Source organism: Colias croceus, chromosome 18 (genome assembly GCF_905220415.1).
Source record: "Colias croceus chromosome 18, ilColCroc2.1".
In the NCBI taxonomy this organism is placed as follows: domain Eukaryota; kingdom Metazoa; phylum Arthropoda; class Insecta; order Lepidoptera; family Pieridae; genus Colias; species Colias croceus.
In genome coordinates, this window is record NC_059554.1 from 6,139,498 (window position 1) to 6,159,001 (window position 19,504).

Consider the following 19,504-nt stretch of genomic DNA (forward strand, 5'->3'; position numbering starts at 1 on the left):
GAGACTTATGAGATAAGGATAAATCAAATGCATAAATTAAATTTAACTCTCCTTTTATTAAAAGACAAAAACATAATTAAAGTAACAACTCCATATAATCATTTGACGAAGGTATAAAATATATATAAGTACTTTACTAGCTTTACGCCCGCGGCTTCGCCCGCGTTTTCAAAGAAAACCCCGTTCCCGTAGGATTTCCGGGATAAAACCTATCCTATGTCCTTTCTCAGGTATCAAAATATCTCCATACCAAATTTCATGCAAATTGGTTCAGTAGTTTAGGCGTGATTGAGTAACAGACAGACAGAGTTACTTTCACATTTATAATATTAGTATGGATTAGGTACACATAATGTATCTTAACATAATGTAGAGTATCTATTGTAGTATTTACTTGATTTATATAATGTTATAAATTCAATTCAATTTAGTAAGCAACCTATAAAGACAAATTATCTCCATTATATTATGAATTACATATTTTATGAGCCTTTATAATGTCTATATATTTTTAATATTTTTTGGGCAAAGAGCATCAAACATATTTTGAGCGATTTTTAAATCTTACACACGCATTCTATTTTTCTAATTTTGAGCATATTACAAAATATTTATTTGTTATTAGAATTCTATTTCAATAATTGTAATACATTTTATAAAATGGTATAAGATTAATAAGACATTTTCGGAAATATTACACAGGTAGTTATAATATAAGCATTACATATTTCTTATCTCTAAGTACTTGGATATAATTTTTAAGTATGAAGCAGTCTAAAAAAATTGGCAGGCAGTAAATTATTATACACCTAAATATGAATAAAGAACTAAAGATCACTGGCATACCTATAACAATTAACAGTCATCACACAAGAAAGCATATTAAATTAATAAGAATCTTGATGAAAATAGTTTAGGGCGATGTGGTCATTTCTATCGATTCCTTAATAGCAGTTTTAACGGGTGTGACTTGCAATGAAGCCGGCGCCGTGTCCTGGCCTTGTTCTATGGAAGCTGTGACTAGCTCCGTCGTAGCAGTGGGCTCTGATTCGATGGATGTGTTATCTCGTAATTTATTCGGTGAGCTGGTCGTCACACGTTTAGTTTTCTTCAAATACGGTGTTACTTTCTGCAAAGTAAATATTTAAATATATTATTAAAGTAGCTATTTAAATAACCTTATTTAGGTCCTTTATATAGTCTACTAATTCAGTTATAAGCTTTTACTGTGTTTTTTTAACCAAATACAACACTAAACCAATTTGTGAGAGTAAAAATCTCTCAAAACTCTGCCTATTCCTCGTGAATATGGGCAGAGTTTTTCTTAGGACAAATTATGATCGTTATTGTAAGTTGTTTCTGTTAATGATGGCACTTCATAACTTAATTACATTGTTCGGATCTTTCAAGTACGCGCCGGTGCGTCGCACACGGAAGTCCGGCGCGGCGAGGCAGCGTGCTAGGAACAGCGCGGCCGCACACGCCCAGCTCGCCCACACGGCCGCGCTCGCTGCCCGCGTGGCCGCTGCCCGACCGCCCCACGACCATGTTGCGTTCACGGACCGCAGGAGGTACTGGTCCACGGATGAACAACTGGAATTTCGAGATAGATTGTAGTAGAATTGTTAAATGTATAGAAATAAATGTATTAAAATATATAAGTAATTGCCTTTTATTTACCTCTATAAAAACTAGAAGTATCTAATATACAAGCGCAAAACAAACTTTAAAAGTTCATCAATTCTAATTCATTATTATAGTATGTAGTATGTACATAATATCATCTTATTTCAAATTTCAAATTATAGGTATATATTTCATTTGCATTATTAAAAAATACTGCTTGAAGTTACAAAGAAAAATAATACTCAAGTTTTAGGACTTACGTCGTTGCATTTGTTACGTTATAAAATGCTGCACAGAAATTTTGTAGCCCCATATTCGTTCTTGCAAAATTGTGTCCAGTCAGTCCAACCATTAAAATGGCGAAAATTAACGCAGGTGCTAATATTCGCCAAGGCTGCTGAAGTCTAAAATTCATTTGAAAGTGTTAATTCGGTTATACTAGTTTAAGCACAAATGAATTTTAAATTAAATAAAACTATATCTCAGAAAACAGTCATAATTTTTAAATTCTGAAAACGCTCAATAGATCGCAGAAGGACCATAGGTATGTGTCCCTACAATGGTAATAAATGGTGGGCTGTTGAAAATAAGTGCAATAAAGTATGATCATAGCTTTTATATAACATATAGATACCCAGATCGCGAGTGTCCTCCACCAGGACACATTGTAAATAGCGTCGCCCATGTCGCTGCAACGATCAAAGACACGACCGGAATGTACTCAGTAAATTGACAGTCGCTGTCTCGTCCAAACAGTGTCCGAGATGTGTCCAACACCAGGCGTTGTCTCTCGTCAGCTGCAATGCGATTTCATATATTTAAAAAAATTCAGCACATTTTCTTCAGCACAGATTTCTTCAGAAATTTATAGTCTGAACAATCAAGTAATTTCTCACCTGTAAGTGTAATGTCACCAATATCAACACTCGTCGAAATCGATTCGTTTTTATTTGATTCTGTTTCATTCAATTGTGATATATCCCTTTTAACGTTTTCAGTATTTTCTTCAGTAATGTTGTCAAAATGGACAGGTTCTAATTGAGCATTATTATTGGCAATTTTGTTACTATCATTGAGCGAACTTGATTTATTTTCCACGAAAGTTGTCGCATCAATCATTCGAAAAGCGAGTTGTCGCGGAAATAGGACGCAATTATTGTCGACCATTTCCATCGCATTTTGTAGGAACACATAGTTGAGTATTCCGAATACCGCCGCTAGTGCATACAATACTAAATGCCAGGCTAGAAAAAAAAATAGTTTGTTGTAGTTACTTAACTAACTAGTTTAATATAGAAATAAATTATTTTAAATTGACGACATGTTGTTTTTGGTAACAAATTGTACATTTGACTCTTTATTTGTGCTTAGATTAAATGATCAAACCAAGATCAAACCCATTCTACGTATACTTATAAAAAAATCAATAAAAAATCGGATTCAAATTCGTAGGTATACAATGATGTCATGAATGGTATCCCGCAATGTATGCCGCAGCGCACGGTTATAGCCACAACAAACCGGCCTCATTCGACAAATTTATCCTGTTCTATATCACTAGGGTATTTTTAACTTTTATATCCACGTTCCATGATACTTAATGCATATTACGGTGCGAAATACATTGTGATCAAATGCTCGTTAGCGTTACCACTAACAATTATTCATAAGTTATAGACGACCTTTAGAAGGTACCTTTTTTGAAAAATATTTTAATGTGTACAAAAAAACTAGCTAGCATTTCGACACACACTCACATCACATTCACATCGAATTCTGATTACAATTATTTATAAACGTAGAAATCGTTTGTTATTCAAACTGAGATTCTTAAATGCTTTTAGTGTTAACAAATTCATTGTCTACTCTACATGAATGTTACTCAACACAATTTGCTTAAGTGATGATAATCGATTTTAAAATTTAAGTAATCAATGAGTGCTCAATGTAGACTTTTTAAAATAAAAAACACAGTGCCACTAAGTAGGAACAATGAACATAATAACTTCGAAAAATCCGCGCTCTTCATTATAAAAAAAACGAAACAAAAATATCGCTTTTTCAAAACATGTCAGGCATTTTTTTAGCAGGTAAAGTGAACAAGATCTACATAGCTGAAACGGATTAAATTAGTCAAAGTTTTTATTTTATTTTACCTTTCCAAACGTTAAGGTGCCTCGAGGCTCTTTCCTCCAGTTCGTAAGCATTATAAAGAAGAACGGTCATCTTGTTTTTCTTGCGTCACATTTTTATTCTGAAAAAAATAAAAATTTACGTAAGGAACTTAATATTGGTAACTAGGAGTTGTCTATGAGTCATGCATGATATTCCAAAGGGACACTTATCAAAAATGAGCTTCTGAATATATGATAAGAACTAACAACCCAAAGTAGGTCGCGTCGTAACGCCCAATTAATATCGATTGATTTTTACATCAATTCCTAAAAACTGAATATCCTATCCTGTACCTCCGCTATCAAATTGAATATCGTCCTCTAGTCCCCTTGTTAATTTAGTCCATTATTGGAAAAAACAAATTATAGAGATAGAGCTGCAAAAAATAATGTTTTCTCTTGAAATATAGGTACATGTACCTATTGCAAACAAAATATAAACAGTGCTTTAAAGAATTCGTATTGTTCATTTATTTATTTATATATGCTTTATTGTAAATTGTAAAAAAAAGCAATAAGTAGGTAGTTACGATAAAATTAAATAACAGCTTTAAATTAAGGCACCAATGCCGGCTCTATGGCTACCAGTCAACCTTTGTTTTAGTACGAAGGTAGGTAGGTATGTATTTGCTTTAAATATGTATGTAGTGTGATATGTAGCTTTGTCATTAATAACAAAATAGCAATAAGATAACAATGCTCAAATTAAGGTACCTATACATATTTTAAGAGCTGTGGTCATAGTTCGTCAATTTGCCAAGGCCAACTGGTTCTATTTAGTAGGTAACTAGGTATGTGATTTAATTTAAGTACAGACATTATATTCAAAGTAGAAAATTGTGGCATCATACTAAGGATCTTGGTAATATACGTCTTAATATTACCAAAATCCTCAGAGATTTTCACAATGTTTACTCTTTAAAAATAGGTAAGTACCTACCTATGACACAAGATTTCAAATGCAAAATAAGGTTGTGTATTTATATTTTTTATGGAAAGCAAAGAAAAATTAACAACTAAGCAGTTTTAAAATATATTTTGTCAACGTTGATATTCAAGGGCGGTTTCGCTGTCGACAATTTCTGATAATATTCCTTATGTCTTAGCACATTTTTACGTAAATTTCATACATTATTTGCCAATTTCATGGACACAAGCTAAACAGAATATATTATCCTTAGATTATCCTATGAATCCTATGATAAACATACCCAAAAACTGTGAAGCTAGAGTATAAATATTTGACACCTCCAACAAATAACGCCCGGTTGACTTACTATATTATACCTAATTATTATATTATTTGCTGTTAATGCTAATTATTAATATTTTACAATATTAATATTGAACTGAGTGGTTACTATGTACTTCATAATAAAAAACAAATAATTAAAGAGTCAGTGTCTGGCGTCTCCCAATTACGGTGAATGTTAATAACTTGTGATTCATTAACTTGCTCTATATTAACTCAGACCTCTGAGATCATCCTAATTCCTATATGAGAATAAAATTTTACTCATACATGTACGTACCTACGGTCTTATTCTAACATATGGATACATTATTATTCGTAAATCCCTATTAGGTAGGTACAAACGCGACGTGTACAACAGTAGCAGCTCTATGCTATATACTATATAGGCTTATAGAGTAGGTATAGCATATTAATGCGACTTAATTTTTACATACTTATTCGCTCTTAACCTTTCTTCTCTCTCATTACTGAATCTCATACCTATCAAATATAAAAAACTGCATGAAATAGGTTGTACTTCATATATACTTTCTACTTTCGGGATTAATCAGTAAACTATGTAGAGCACTGTAGAGTCATGGTATAACTTTTTGGAAGGTAGAGAAAATTAGAGTGCACAGATAGGACAGAATGTTCTTAATTTGTAGTAATTATTGTGTTAGGTCGAAGTCTCGAGGCCATGTTTATAATAGATTCATGTTTAGGTATAATAGATTTTTATCAAGCAAATTTTTCCCCAGTAGAGCTTTATTTTTATTTTTTTCACGAACAAAAATTTTCGATACCTTACAGAAAAAGCGTATGTATGTAGTTATTATAAGGGCAAATAAGGGGATTTTTTTTGGATATTTTAAATTTTTACTTTCTCGGAAACAAACTTGTTTTTTTTTGTGAAATATACATGAAATACTTTTAGAAGGAAGGAGGAGAAAGGACACTTTGAAATAAGTAGATACGTATTAGGAACTATGAGAAATATGTGAAGTAGATAACTACGAGTCACACAATGTGTTAATATTTTGGAAAATACGCAGTATTGCATCAAATAACAACGCAATAGTTAAATTCAACTCGATAATTGTATCGCGTCACCCGATGGCGTAATTGATTTAAATCCCACCATTGTGTGGTTTTCTATTTGTTGTTTGTTTATATTTACAAGTCGGAATGAAAACGCAATCATTAATTTGTTGATTGTCTGCAACCCTCAAAACTTTTGACAAAAATAGTACTTACCAAGATAATATCGTACCTAATAGTCTTGTCTTTAATCTTTGAAGTTTGTACTTTGTACTACCTAACTTATGACCATAATGTGGTATCCAATATTGTAATATACGTAACATCCTACATACTATACCGTCCTTCTTCTCTGCAAATCAGTACTCCTAGCCTAAGATGTTTTTAATTGCTCCTAGCCCTATAATAATGTTGTTGACGAGGTTTTATTTATTACATTCTTATCGACGTTCAGCTGATAAGCTATGTAGGTGAACAACTCAGCTCTAAGAAACTTAAAAGTCATAAGTATTAGGTAAAATTATAACCTAGGTACCTATAATATGTGGAATTCAGATTATTACTTTAAGTTCTTTGACTTCGTGCGGTAATTGCAGATTACGGGTTAATCTAATAATGTTAAATTAGCACGTGGATAGCTTTAGTGACTGCTTTACAAATATGATTATAATCAAAACCTCTATAGATACATACTTTTCATTCAAACCTACATGATACTAACTATTAAACGATCCTTTGAAGATCTACTACTATGACATATAAGAGATTAAGACTAGGTATATCCGTATATAAGAAACTAGCTGCGTTCCTTTTAATCCTAATGTTCCTGATCGTTATGAAATATCAGAATAAAAATCATCCTAGGTTACTTATTACAACGGCTATCAGTCAGAGAAAGTCGCGTCAAAATCGGTCTAGCTGTTCCAGAGATGTACCATGTTTATAATTGTGAAAAAACACAATAAAGTAACTTGAAATCAAGATTTTTGCTATTATACTTACCTACCTTGTAATATCCCACCAATATAATATTATGTGTAGGTAATAACTATTAAATTTAAAATTATAATTTCGTCTCTATTATAAAATAGAGGCCTTTTCAATGTCTATCTTTACCTACTTTGTCAGAGAGAACAAGGTAAATGTAATTTTAAAACACAGTAGATACCTATAATTTGTATACGTAGTATATCTCAAATCCATAATACTCGGGTACCATCATAAGGAAGGTACCCGGTCCTTTGGAAGGCTTACGTGGGGACACGGATCCAACACGCAGAGGCCCTTTAGAGAACTTTACTGTGTTGTGGGACACCAGCCGCAGCCTGCCCATAATAATAATATGTAGTATATTATTATTAGTCTGTGCTATAATACTTAAAGATATAGAGAGACCTAACAGGTAGGTATACCTTACAAATTAATATGTAGATACCTATTTATACAAATTCATGAAGTGTAGTTACCTAGAATGTAAATAGATAGGTACTTTTTCTCAACTCTCACCGCTTTTCACCGATTTTCACCTTTGCTTTATTTTATAATTTAAATAAATATTTACACACAACCCATATTTTTGTGTGCAATATCAGACACATACCTAAGTACTTATTTTTTTATTGCATTGACTCGCTCGTTTATCTCTTGGTTTTGGTAGATAAGGCGAAGCCGTAGATAATAAAATACAAAATACCTTTTTGAACAGTATTATCTCATACAGTAGGTACCTACATAGTATAAAGGTATAACATTTTTTTTAAATAACTGTTGTTGTAGGCAAGTATTTTGAGCCTATGGTAAACACAAACTATTAAAATTAAATAAAAAAAAAAACAATAATTAATTAAAAAAGATAGGGTTACTTATTTAAAAAAGAGAAGTTTTATCACAGTTTTATTCTAAACTAGCTTCTGCCCGCGACTCCGTCCGCGCGGATGTCGGTCTTCGCGTGGATGGTTTATTTCTCCGTTTTATATAACTCTGACAATGACATCTTATAATATCTATTGGATCCAAATACGGCTAGGCCTATACGCAACGTATGTTCGTGGTTCTACAGAACAACGTCTATGGATAAAACTGAAAAATTAAGTTTAATTTTTTTTCTACGTAATTTTCCAGGATAAAAAGTATCCTATTTTACGCCCAGGATAATTAGGTATAATTATACCAAGTTTCATCGAAATCGAACCGTTCGTTTTAACGTGATGCCTGAACGTACAGACAGACAGACAGACAGACAGACAAAAATTTTTTTAATCACATATTTGGGTTTGGTATCGATCCAGTAACACCCCTGGTATTTATTTCTTCAATATTTTCAATGTACAGAATTGACCCTTCTACAGATTTATTATACTTAGGTATGTATAGATGTTCTTTAATTGTTTATTCAAGATGATTAGTAATTTGTTTTCCTTCCTGTATGAGCATGACGTAAGTAGGTAAGTCAGCCAGCCAGATTTGAATCGCAATCTCCTTCAACTTTCAAGGTTGAGAAATATAGTCAAGGACCAGTATTAATGTAATACGAAGTAACTATTCTCTAATCTGTGGTAATGCTAAGCCAAAGCTTGAATACCTATATTATACCTACCTACTTACTACTAATCGCTAATCATTGTATTTTAAGCTTATTTGTTATTTCACATTTATTTAAGCTGAAAATAAAATAAACAAGTTTAGGTATTTATCTACCTATATCTCAATTATTTTAAGACAGGTATAGGTACCTAATTACTTAACTCATAGTTCTTGCATATTGCTGTTGATATTACTTGAAATCATATAATACAAAATGAGACATAAGTAAATAAATATAACTTTGAAAGGTACCTTCAAATTTAAATAAAAATCATATTAAATAAATATTATAACCAAACACATTAATAATTAATGTTCTACTAACTTACCTACCTTAAAAATAGTAAATCCATAGCAGTGGTATACTAAAAAACTCTGTTGTCGATTTTGATTCACATTTTTAATTGACAAAGTTCATTCACGAAGTAAATATTTTAAAAACTAAATATTATGTTACTCAAAGCACGTCTATTAGTCCGAATGTATGCGGCGGTGACTGACATGATACTACAATACATGGATGGAATTATTACAAACCTTTTCGTTGAAGATCATAAAGTTCAGTTTTGTATAACGTCTTTGCTATTGAGTACATGAAATGGCATACCATAAGAGTGATAGAGATAGCTACATCATTGTTTCTGCGTACATGTAAAAAAAAATTACGTAATGACTACGGAGTACCGACTACCGACTACCGATAACCTCTCCTCCTATGAAGAGGGATAGCAGCGCCATCTTGCGTCTTATGTGGCTTCCGAGAACATCACTGAAAACTCATCTTCTCCACAAAATAGCGACATCTAGGGAAGAATTTTCTGTATAGTTTATTATTTATTACTCAAAGTTATTTATTACTCAAATATAATTTTAAATTTTCATAAAAAAATAGAGGAAACTACTTGTAAATCTTCATTATTGTAGACCGACATTTTAAAAAATCTGGGTCAATAAAATATTGGTAATTTAATTTATTCATTTAAGGTGATCATTGATTGTAGATTGGCGAGGGTAGTTTAAAAGCTTTTATTACTGTAGGTACACAATAATTCTGGTTATGTGGAATGAATTCATTGAAACAATATTTAAGATAATCATGTTTATTTATATAAAAAATAGGTAGCCATATTACTTAAACACCTACTCGAGGAATAGATAGGTACATACGTAAAATTGAAGCTCTTTTTAAAAAATACAGATTTTATTATTCTAGCATTAATCTAAATAACTGAGAAGAATATATTTTTACCTATGTATATATAAATAAATATGAGTCGATACACTGAAAATCATCGTTTTGACCTTAAAATTATTAACTATTTTACGCAATATAGTTAAAAATAAAAATGATTACAACATAATATCATTTACATGTATAAGTATGTTAAGATGTTAAAAATAGGAAGTTAACTAAATAGGTACCTATTTATTACAGGGTGTTTTATATTTTTCAAATCAATCATTTTTCAGGTCAAATCAATGTTATCTAACACTGCTAGATACTATCCACCTGAGATAATTGGAAATTGGTGAAGTAGTAAAAAGCACGTTGTGATACTCATTTTATTATTTAATATAATGGTTAAGTACCTAAGTAGTTATGTGTTCCACTGCAAATTCATTTTTTAACACTGCGTTTGTAGTCACTGCCCGCGCTGTGTCTGTAATTATTTATGTATAAATGTTTATGTAAACAAAATAGGTAGCTATTGTTAGGTACACTTTATTTATATTTTATCATCCTAGATGTATTATTTCCAATGACTATGATGAGGATGAACTTCTCAAAAATCTAGGATCGAAGAAATCATTTTAAAGTAAATGATCCGTTACTTTAAAAACAATTTTTTATTCTGATCTAAGATCCGAATATAAACTTCGAAATGCAACGGCGTGATAATAGAATGAGACCAATTTTATAATAAATTTAGTGTATTAAAAAATGTATTAAAAATGGGTTGACTGGGAAAATCCTGGACAGGATATTTTTTATTAATTATTAAAAAGTCTTTTATTTTCATTTTTTATTAATTGCAGTTTCGAGATAATAAAACAATAAAACAGCGCTGACATATTTTTTTTTCATCATCCTATAAAGTGAAAGTAACTGGTACCAACATACCTAAGTACCTGTTTATACCTGCCAACCTAGCCGTTTGTCCCGGTAAATATTAGAAAACGACTATGACTGCACATTCTGTAGGTTTCATACTTTAAGTCTATTATAAATTTTTTTTTATTATGTTGATACTGCAATTAATTAAAAAAAATATTTTTTTTTTAAATTCATTAACAATGTCCTGTCCAGGATTTTCCCAGTCAACCCATTTTTAATACATTTTTTAATACACTAAATTTATTATAAAATTGGTCTCATTCTATTATCACGCCGTTGCATTTCCACTTATATTCGGATCTTAGACCATTCCGATTTTCATAAATAACCCAAAAAAGAACAGTCTATATGGGGTGTCGCTCTATTTCATAGGATTTTAAATCTATTAAATATTATTAAAATATCACCCATTGCACTCCAACTTCTTTAAATTATTTGCAATAATCTTAAAAATAACATTCGTTTGAATAATACTGGTCATCACTTAATTTTCATATTATAACTAAGCCACACAGTCTTTAAATACTCTGTCAATAGAACACGTATGGTCTTACACATATAGGACATCGATCTGATGCAGCAAGACATTTCCTCAGACAGTCGGCGTGGAAGAAATGAGCGCAAGGAGTCACTCGAGCTGACTTCATAGCTCCGAGACAAACAGCACACACATCTTCCAATGTCGACAATTCTTCTACAGTCGCTCGTCGAAACCTGGCTAGAGAGTCACAGGCCTCGTTCAGTTTAACCAATACTTCCCCGAGTCTATGTCTTCCGTGCACGTAAACACAGATGTATGCAACGAGCAAAGCGAGCCTCCAACGCTCGTGCCACGCAAGAGCTGGCACTAAGGGTATCGCTATTGCAGTCGTGATACCTCTAGCCCAAACTCCGCAATACATTGCCTCCATTCCTTCTAGTCTTTCTAATTTCATAGCAGACAGCGCCAAAGGCCATAACTCCAGGAATGTTCTTTCAGTTAATAAATAATAAGTTCCTGTAATGAGAGTGTAAAGCAGATTTGGCCTGTAATGTTCCAATCCTTGTTCCAATCCCAGTGTAAGGAGAATAAACGTTATGGTCACGATAAATGTGACCGCTTTGGTCCATTCGAGTACGATTTTGGTAGCAGACATTGCAAGGTGCTTTACTTGGGAGTGACGAGTGACATTAACATAGGGAGACCAGTCTTCTTTGGTGCATATTTCTTTAATATAGTTCACTGAATATGTGATGACATTGTAGAACATGAGCGAGTAGAGGCAGGTAAGCCTGCCGCTTGATACGAAGAGGCGGTCACATGCAGTGAAGATCAGCAACTGAAAAATTTCATAATTTATTTTTAATAATTTCATTCAAGAATCTTCTGGGAAAAGTAAATTGAATGCAATATATTACAAGTTAGCTAAACTGAGATTTTTGAAATTAGAAGTTTAATAGTTACTTAAAAAAAAATCAATCTTCAATTCGTGAACCATCGCACCTGGCTGATCATTGTGGAGAGATTATTCAGCTGCAGAAACAGTCGTTCTGCGCGGTCAATAGGGGAGTATGCAGTTTTCAGGACATATACAACTCTTGCCACTGGAGCTTGCAGCTTTCGCGCTATCTCTGAAAAATATATTAAGTACTCTTTATTATTTGATTTATCAGAGTAAATAAAATAGGATAACTTTGGTAGACGCAATACGTATGTGCCTATTAAGAATTAATTTTTGGTATAATAAATACTTAATATAGCTGTTTTTATGGTTATTGTTTGTTTTTTACTGAATCGTTAAATGTCACTTTCTATTGTCCACCATAATATCAACTTTCCGAGTGAACTGATTTGCATAAATTATTTCTTATTTATAAAAAAGACTTAGCGATAATATTGGACGCGTAATACAAAAGGTAACCAAGACCAATAAATAAAGTATCTATTTTTATCTAAGTATATAATAACATGATATTGATATTAAACAATTTACTTGTTTAATATCAACATCATGTGCTACCCGCGTGTAACAACAACCAATTTCTTATTAGAAATATAATCATCGCTACATAGTATAAAACAAAGTCGCTTTCTCTGTCCCTATATCCCTATGTCCCTTTGTATGCTTAAATCTTTAAAACTACGCAACGGATTTTGTTGCGGTTATGGGAGACATGCATAGAGTTTATATATATCATATTGTGTACAGGCCGGCGCATTCTTTTTCATAATCAGAGCGCATTCTAAATTTCAATTTCAACATTAAAATTCTGATTGGTTTTGTTTTTGGTCGATTTTTAATGTAAATCGGACCATCATGATGCTTTGCAAAATTTTATTTAATTACGTACTGGATGTCGCTATGAGTCGCTAGGTCAAGAAATAAATATTAAAACTAGTTATGTAATTATCAATTTAAAAATATTAAACAGTCAAAAAAAATCCCTAAAAATACCCCTAAAAATTTCAGACCCCTAAAAAATTCCTATCTCACTTATTTACCCCCTAAATCTGGGGGGAAAACCCCTAAGTTGGGAACCGTGCAATCTCGGCTCAATCGCGCAGCCGCGTTAATCGCAAAATGGCGGTTTTGAGATAAACGCGGGAAAGACATTTTTACATATTTGAGGAAGATGTTTATATTTTATAGCCGTTTATACTTTATAGCCCTTGAAATCTAATAGTCTCCATCCAGTCCAGGCTGCTACCATCTTTTACAGAGACTGCCTACCGAACCAAGCTCATCTACAAAATGAATTAAACAAGTATCTACATAATAAAAAGAAGAACGACAAAACGCCTATCGAATGGACTTCTGCAGCAATTGAAGCTTTTGAGAAACGCCGTCAAAGCATCACAGAAGCGACAACATGATGTTTTCCCATTCCTGGCTGCTCCCTTGCCATTATGACTGACGCCTCAGATCATAGTCTCGGCGCTGTACTTCAACAAAAGATTGATGGAAACCGCTAGCCTTTTTCTCTAAAGCAATGAGTGCTACGCAATGTCGCTACAGCGTGTATTTTCGCGAATTATTAGCAATATACGCGGCTGTATTACATAAGTCAATTCTGTTCGAGTATCAAGTACATCAAAGGAGAAGAGAACATAGTCGCCGACGCGTTGTCACGCATCGAAGAAATCCAATGCCCTAATGTAATCGACTTCAAGCAGTTAGCCATCGACCAAGTAACGACGAAGAGCTCAGAAAATTAAAAACTCAAACAAATTTAACATTCGGTGAAGTCACGCTACCCGGACTCGATCGACCAATCACGTGCGAGCTATCAAGCGCATCGCCCCGTCCCTTTCTACCGAAGGCATACCGTTTTATGGCATTTAACGCTCAACACGGACTATGCCACCCTGGTATTAGAGCTACTCGGAAGCTAATAACATCGAAGTTTTTCTGGCCAGCAATGAATAAAGACGCTACGTTATGGGCCAAGTCTTGTACCAGCTGTCAACGAGCTAAAGTTCACCGGCACGTGAATTAATCTAAGTTCCCTTATGAAGTACTGAAGCGCTACGTCAAGTACTACCAAATACAGTTACCACTTCGGACTACAGTAGTATCAATTGGCAGACTCAAGCCTGCATACATATTAAACGAAGAGGTTGAAGGTTTGGCAAGCACAGCAGTAGCATCTACACCTACACCTACGAGTGCTACGTCGTCAGTTCCTGCTACAGACTACAACACGGACAAGGCACGTCCCTACACTACAAGAAGTGGACGCGTCGTCAAGAAAAATGTTCGCTTCGCTTGAGGGGAGACACTATGGGAGACATGCATAGAGTTTATATATATCATATTGTGTACAGGCCGGCGCATTCTTTTTCATAATCAGAGCGCATTCTAAATTTCAATTTCAACATTAGAATTCTGATTGGTTTTGTTTTTGGTCGATTTTTGTATAAATACGGATATTGTGTGCAAAATAAAATCATTACGATCAGTATCGTCTTTGAGTTCACAACCCCTCTACAGTCCTCTACATTCACATATTTTACATATTTGTTATTTTTTAATAGATAGAGTGATTCAATAGTAAGGTTTTAGTATATTATTTATTAGGTTTTAGAAAAAGCGGGCGAAGCCGAGGGTGGTAAGCTAGTAATTATAATAAGTTATTATAACAGTAGACTTACGAAGAAAAAAAGTAGGTAGATATTTAATAAACTTACCGTTACCAAGTGTGCAACAAGCATGAAAAACTAGTCTTAAGTACCTACCTAAATCCTACATAAGCACGGTCTATAGTCATAGTTTTTTGTGAAGTATTAAAAATGATCGACAAGAAACTCAAACTCAAACTCAAACTCAAACATTTATTTATTCAATTAGACTACTATTTAGTAGCACTTTCGAATCGTCATTACATAAGTATTTTTAACATTTACCAAGATAAATGATTGTTTCCCTTTCGAATAAACTGCATCATTTTCACTGGCTTGACATCCCTTAGGAAAATGGGAATATAAAAAGGCAACTCTTTTGAAAGGAAATCAGTTCAGAGCTGGACTCCTTAGAAAGAAATAACTCAGCCAACTCCATAGATTCTCTGGTAAGTTTAAGAATCATGTTTTTTATTGGATATAATATTTTTTTAATTATTTTTACTATACATTATCGAACAATCCGATATCCAACTACCTACTATAGTCTGGCTCACAGCTCACTATATCTAGTGTATTTTTAAGTTGACACTACCTGACTATGTAGGTATTTACAATTTCTTTACAAAAACTTATTCGGTCTACAGAAAATCCCTAAAGAACTAAACTTGAACTAAACAAAATCTATCATTACTTATATTTAGAACGAGAGAGATATTATTATTAAATCCATGACTTATGGTCGTATAAGTATAAATATAAGAATACCTAGTATTTATTCATCAGGCAATTCCTTTCAAAACCATATGTAAAAATAAATGAATAATATCTAAATTTAGACTATAAATTCACGGCGTATATCTTCTCAAACATTTCACAATAAAAAGAAAAGCTAAGCCATGTATAATCTGTTTGTATACGTCTCAAAAATATAAGTAAAAGTCCGACTGACGCACTTACGCTGGCGGCCGGCCAGTTTCCGTCGCTCCATTCAGCTTCATCGACAATGACCTGACTCCCTCGCAAATACATCTATGTGTAAACAAATATTGTACGTTACAAATGCTTCTATACATAGGTATAAATCATCGCAACTTTCTGTATAGATCCAGATCTTTTAATTATAATGCAAAAACCGTTACAAATTTAAAATATTGTACGGTTTGATTCATGTATTGACGTCCATTTAACGAATGTCTGCTTTATACCATGCTTTTACAAGGTATTCTCTGTATATATCACCCTATGTACTTAAATAGAATACGCAGAAAATGTTGACGCTCTATAGAAGAATTCAATAATATAGTTACAATCATAAACAGACTAGTTAGTTACATACTTAAGAAATATTCTAAAAATGATTCATACAAGTACTTGCACTCTGTGACGTATAGATTTCCCGTATAGGTACCAAATTTTTCATCCTTGAGTTGATTTATAATACATGTTTTGGCACATATTTCGAATGCTAAAGAGATTTAAAACGTCTTGCCAGTTCGATTTCAGACGATTTTATATTGCCGGCCGTGACCTTATTATTCACTCTAATTGTTATTTCTAAATGAAATCTCAAGGAACTATTTGAATAACGCTTCAGAGGGATAAAATTATAATACCTACACCTTCTTTAACCGGAATTTATTATTTCCCTGATAATGCCATTATATATTCCCGTTAAATTTACAAATAGTTTCATGATCGCGTTTTAGACTACGGAGGCGGTACGCCTAGGTCAGGTTGGCACACCCCCATGTTTACAGTTTGTTTTTTGTTTGTTTCTCTATTTTCGTATTTTACGTATTACAGTCCATTCAATAATATTGACTGATAGAATGCCACAACACTGACAAATTTTCCTGCTTCCTCCATTTAATAGCGGTCAGAAAGCTGTTTGTTTTGAGATTTTGCTATCTCCTAAAATATACCTAGTGGTAGTTTTCTGTAATAATCCCCACCCTGATCGATACTTACTTCGTGCAAGTTTGACAACGGCCGGGTACCATCTAGCTGGATATCGGTAGTTGGCAGAGATGAGGACTGGAACCACAAAGCATGTGTAAGCGGCCATAAGCCAGGCTCCCCCTAGCGCCACCAGGAGACCCCGTGGTGCCCAGTATGGCAGAAGAAGAACTAGCGATATAAGCCACACTGAAACAATGATATGTCGTATTAAATATATTGAAGCATTCTTTTAGGCGTAGTTCACATTGTGACTTTGAAGACTTCTCTGCTTTCTGATTGTAATCTAAAATAACGTTTATGAAACAAAAGTTTTGTTTGATAGAATTACAAAAAAAGAATGTGTATCTACTTATGCGTTTTGAAAAAGTTACACAAAGACACCTTATAGTTACCTATCTAAGACAACGCAAAATACCTATTATGTACACACAGTCACACAAGTCATAATATAATTTAATAAAACGCAAAATGGAAAAATTCACTAACGGGCTCTAAGTAAAAAGTATTCGTAAATTAAAATTATTAAAAAAAGACAATTTAATACATACCGATATTGGCTATTTTATCCTCGGATTTCATTTGAATTTTCGAGAAAGAATCACTTCGGATTCGACCACGTACACGTGAAATCATACCCATTTTAGAATTAAAAGTGAATAAACAGTAACAGACAGTCTTTTAATTAACCTTAAGATTTCAAACAATATTTTTTTCAAAACGAAAAACACTTTTAAACGTTTGATTGTTTTTCAATACGGCTGGATTGAGCAAACTATGTCACATGAATGCGCGCTACTTGGGCGGCAGGTCGGGCGGGCGGCGTTGGCGCTCAGACTGACCCATGATCACATGCACAGTGCCAATTTATTTCAATTATTTTTCATACACTCTAAATATCGATATAAACTTTAGTATACAAAATGTATAAACTTAATGCGTCCAACATTTGTTGCGCTACAGTATTGAAACGAATACATTGGACGTTTTATATAAAAATTAATGTATGCGTTGCCTACGTCATTGCCTCCTGCGGAAAATTTTATTTTTGAAGCATATTTGTTTACGTGTGTAATGAACCCTTGAGGTTCAATGATATCGGAGAATTTATGTGTACATATGCAAAATTAAGTTTATAGTCTCAATAACTACTTACATCGGTATATTTTTACCATAGGTACTTTGTAACAAACTGATTTATCGCTTTACGCATATTTCAGGACTCTGAAAATGCACCATTTACTATACATTCTGCTAGCAGCCAGCACATCATGCATGGCACATTACAGAGGTTACGAGTCCCGTAACCTCATCGAGAGAGAGGAACCCCACCCCGTAGATGGGTAATGGATGATAGACAAGTTATCGATGTCTGTGGGCACAAGCTTCGGTTTTTAATTTGCAATTGATTTATTATTTTATTTATTTCTTATTCAAAATGCAAACAAGGCACATATTTTTGTTTTTATTTATGTTCCTCTTAGCTTTTTTAACAGGCTATTACAGAGCGGCAATCTGCAGCAGGCTGATTGAGTGTAAGTAGAAATATCGTAATGAAGATTCGTCCAGTTTATGGAGTTTATGCATTAAAGACAGTGGTCTATAAACTCAAGCAATTCAAGTAGAGATGATAAAAGTTAAAACAGCTATCCATATAATATGCTTTCAGAACTTTAGTCGAATGTCCGGTTTGCGAAAGCAGCCTGTCGTGGTTGCCAAATCATGAAGAATGTAACATTGTAAAAGGAGAAAAACGATACAAGAAGTGCGAGAGAGGAACTTATATCAATGAAGTATGCGGAGGCCGCCGGGATTGCTACCGAGTGAGACATTTTCAATTTTTTCATTTCCCCGTATTAATTTTTTATTATTGGACGTAGATAGTTAACTACAAATGTAATTTTAATAGAATAAGATATCAAACAAATTTTTCTGTTTTAAAAGAGAATAAATTATTCCCAGTTCTTAAACGCTTTAAAAAAAATATATTTCATACTATGTTTACAACAGGGCCCTGGTGAACACTGCACGGAAAAAATGGACTACGACGTCTACGGGCAGAAGTGCGCCCACGGCTACTACTGCGACAACAATTTCAACGTTTGCACTGGACTGGGCTTCGCCATCGACAGCCACGTGCGTTGGATCCTGAACCACCCCTACCGGTACCCCCTGCGATCGCAAAACGAAGAAGATGCTCTGAACTCGAAACCTCTTATGTTACTCGCCTAAAATACCCCTGAAACTACATGTAACTTTTTCGATTAGGCTCATTCGTTATGAAAAGACAAAAATTGTACTATGAATAAATGGCATAGAATGTCTATATCCCTTTTTTTTATTTGATATCCAAAATTTAATAGTGATGTGCACGCAATATTTTTTTAAGTGTGTCCATCACTACATGACTGTACATTTAAAGATTTGCAAAAATTACCTATCCGCGAATCGAACTAGCTAAAAAAGGTTTTTATACCGACAAAAGACGAGACGAGTATGCCTAGTTTCATGTAGGTATTCTTACTTTTACAAAACTACTTACAGCGTTTTATTTCTGCAAGTAAAACTCCTTTTTTAGTAAACACTCTAGCTTAAAAAATATTCACAAATACGCCGGAAAAAGTTATTTTTTTTAATTATTATTATCTCAAAAAATTGCTCCATGTTCCATG

At 33.4% G+C, this 19,504-nt stretch overlaps 3 protein-coding genes across 5 annotated transcripts; 1 reads left to right on the forward strand and 2 right to left on the reverse strand.

Moving 5' to 3' along the window:
* Positions 1-36: 36 nt before the first annotated feature.
* LOC123699768 lies at positions 37-9,173 on the reverse strand. 3 transcript variants are annotated; one of them, XM_045646786.1, is made up of 7 exons: positions 8,992-9,173; positions 3,783-3,880; positions 2,523-2,870; positions 2,261-2,423; positions 1,887-2,030; positions 1,392-1,593; positions 37-1,129 (listed from the first exon to the last, which is right to left on the reverse strand). In XM_045646786.1, the coding sequence occupies exons 2-7, from the start codon at positions 3,850-3,852 to the stop codon at positions 914-916; spliced, it is 1,143 nt and encodes a 380-aa protein (XP_045502742.1). In that variant the 5' UTR covers positions 3,853-3,880; positions 8,992-9,173; the 3' UTR covers positions 37-913. The 3 variants fall into 3 exon arrangements, with proteins under 3 accessions (XP_045502742.1, XP_045502743.1, XP_045502744.1); XM_045646787.1 differs by having other exon boundaries at positions 8,988-9,173; XM_045646788.1 differs by lacking the exon at positions 8,992-9,173 and adding an exon at positions 8,680-8,698.
* Positions 9,174-10,771: 1,598 nt separating this feature from the next.
* Positions 10,772-17,692, reverse strand: LOC123699707. Its single transcript, XM_045646722.1, has 4 exons — positions 17,384-17,692; positions 16,845-17,021; positions 12,258-12,385; positions 10,772-12,093 (listed from the first exon to the last, which is right to left on the reverse strand). Exons 1-4 carry the CDS (start codon positions 17,472-17,474, stop codon positions 11,305-11,307), a joined length of 1,185 nt encoding a protein of 394 aa, XP_045502678.1. The 5' UTR covers positions 17,475-17,692; the 3' UTR covers positions 10,772-11,304.
* Positions 15,165-19,170, forward strand: LOC123699708. Its single transcript, XM_045646723.1, has 4 exons — positions 15,165-15,322; positions 18,053-18,175; positions 18,502-18,655; positions 18,843-19,170. Exons 2-4 carry the CDS (start codon positions 18,063-18,065, stop codon positions 19,062-19,064), a joined length of 489 nt encoding a protein of 162 aa, XP_045502679.1. The 5' UTR covers positions 15,165-15,322; positions 18,053-18,062; the 3' UTR covers positions 19,065-19,170.
* Positions 19,171-19,504: the final 334 nt, after the last annotated feature.

What these genes read in the sequence shown, in the direction of transcription:
- LOC123699708 (XM_045646723.1), top strand. Translation starts at nt 18,063, where the DNA reads ATGCACCATTTACTATACATTCTGCTAGCAGCCAGCACATCATGCATG. An exon ending in GAACCCCACCCCGTAGATGG is followed by an intron (nt 18,176 to 18,501) that starts GTAATGGATGAT and finishes ATATGCTTTCAG; the next exon opens with AACTTTAGTCGAATGTCCGG. An exon ending in GCCGCCGGGATTGCTACCGA is followed by an intron (nt 18,656 to 18,842) that starts GTGAGACATTTT and finishes TGTTTACAACAG; the next exon opens with GGCCCTGGTGAACACTGCAC.
- LOC123699707 (XM_045646722.1), bottom strand. Translation starts at nt 17,474, where the DNA reads ATGGGTATGATTTCACGTGTACGTGGTCGAATCCGAAGTGATTCTTTC. An exon ending in GGATAAAATAGCCAATATCG is followed by an intron (nt 17,022 to 17,383) that starts GTATGTATTAAA and finishes TCATTGTTTCAG; the next exon opens with TGTGGCTTATATCGCTAGTT. An exon ending in TCTCCACAATGATCAGCCAG is followed by an intron (nt 12,094 to 12,257) that starts GTGCGATGGTTC and finishes GAAATTTTTCAG; the next exon opens with TTGCTGATCTTCACTGCATG.
- LOC123699768 (XM_045646786.1), bottom strand. Translation starts at nt 3,852, where the DNA reads ATGACCGTTCTTCTTTATAATGCTTACGAACTGGAGGAAAGAGCCTCG. An exon ending in GCACCTTAACGTTTGGAAAG is followed by an intron (nt 2,871 to 3,782) that starts GTAAAATAAAAT and finishes TTTTTTTTCTAG; the next exon opens with CCTGGCATTTAGTATTGTAT. An exon ending in AACGTAACAAATGCAACGAC is followed by an intron (nt 1,594 to 1,886) that starts GTAAGTCCTAAA and finishes TCGAAATTCCAG; the next exon opens with TTGTTCATCCGTGGACCAGT.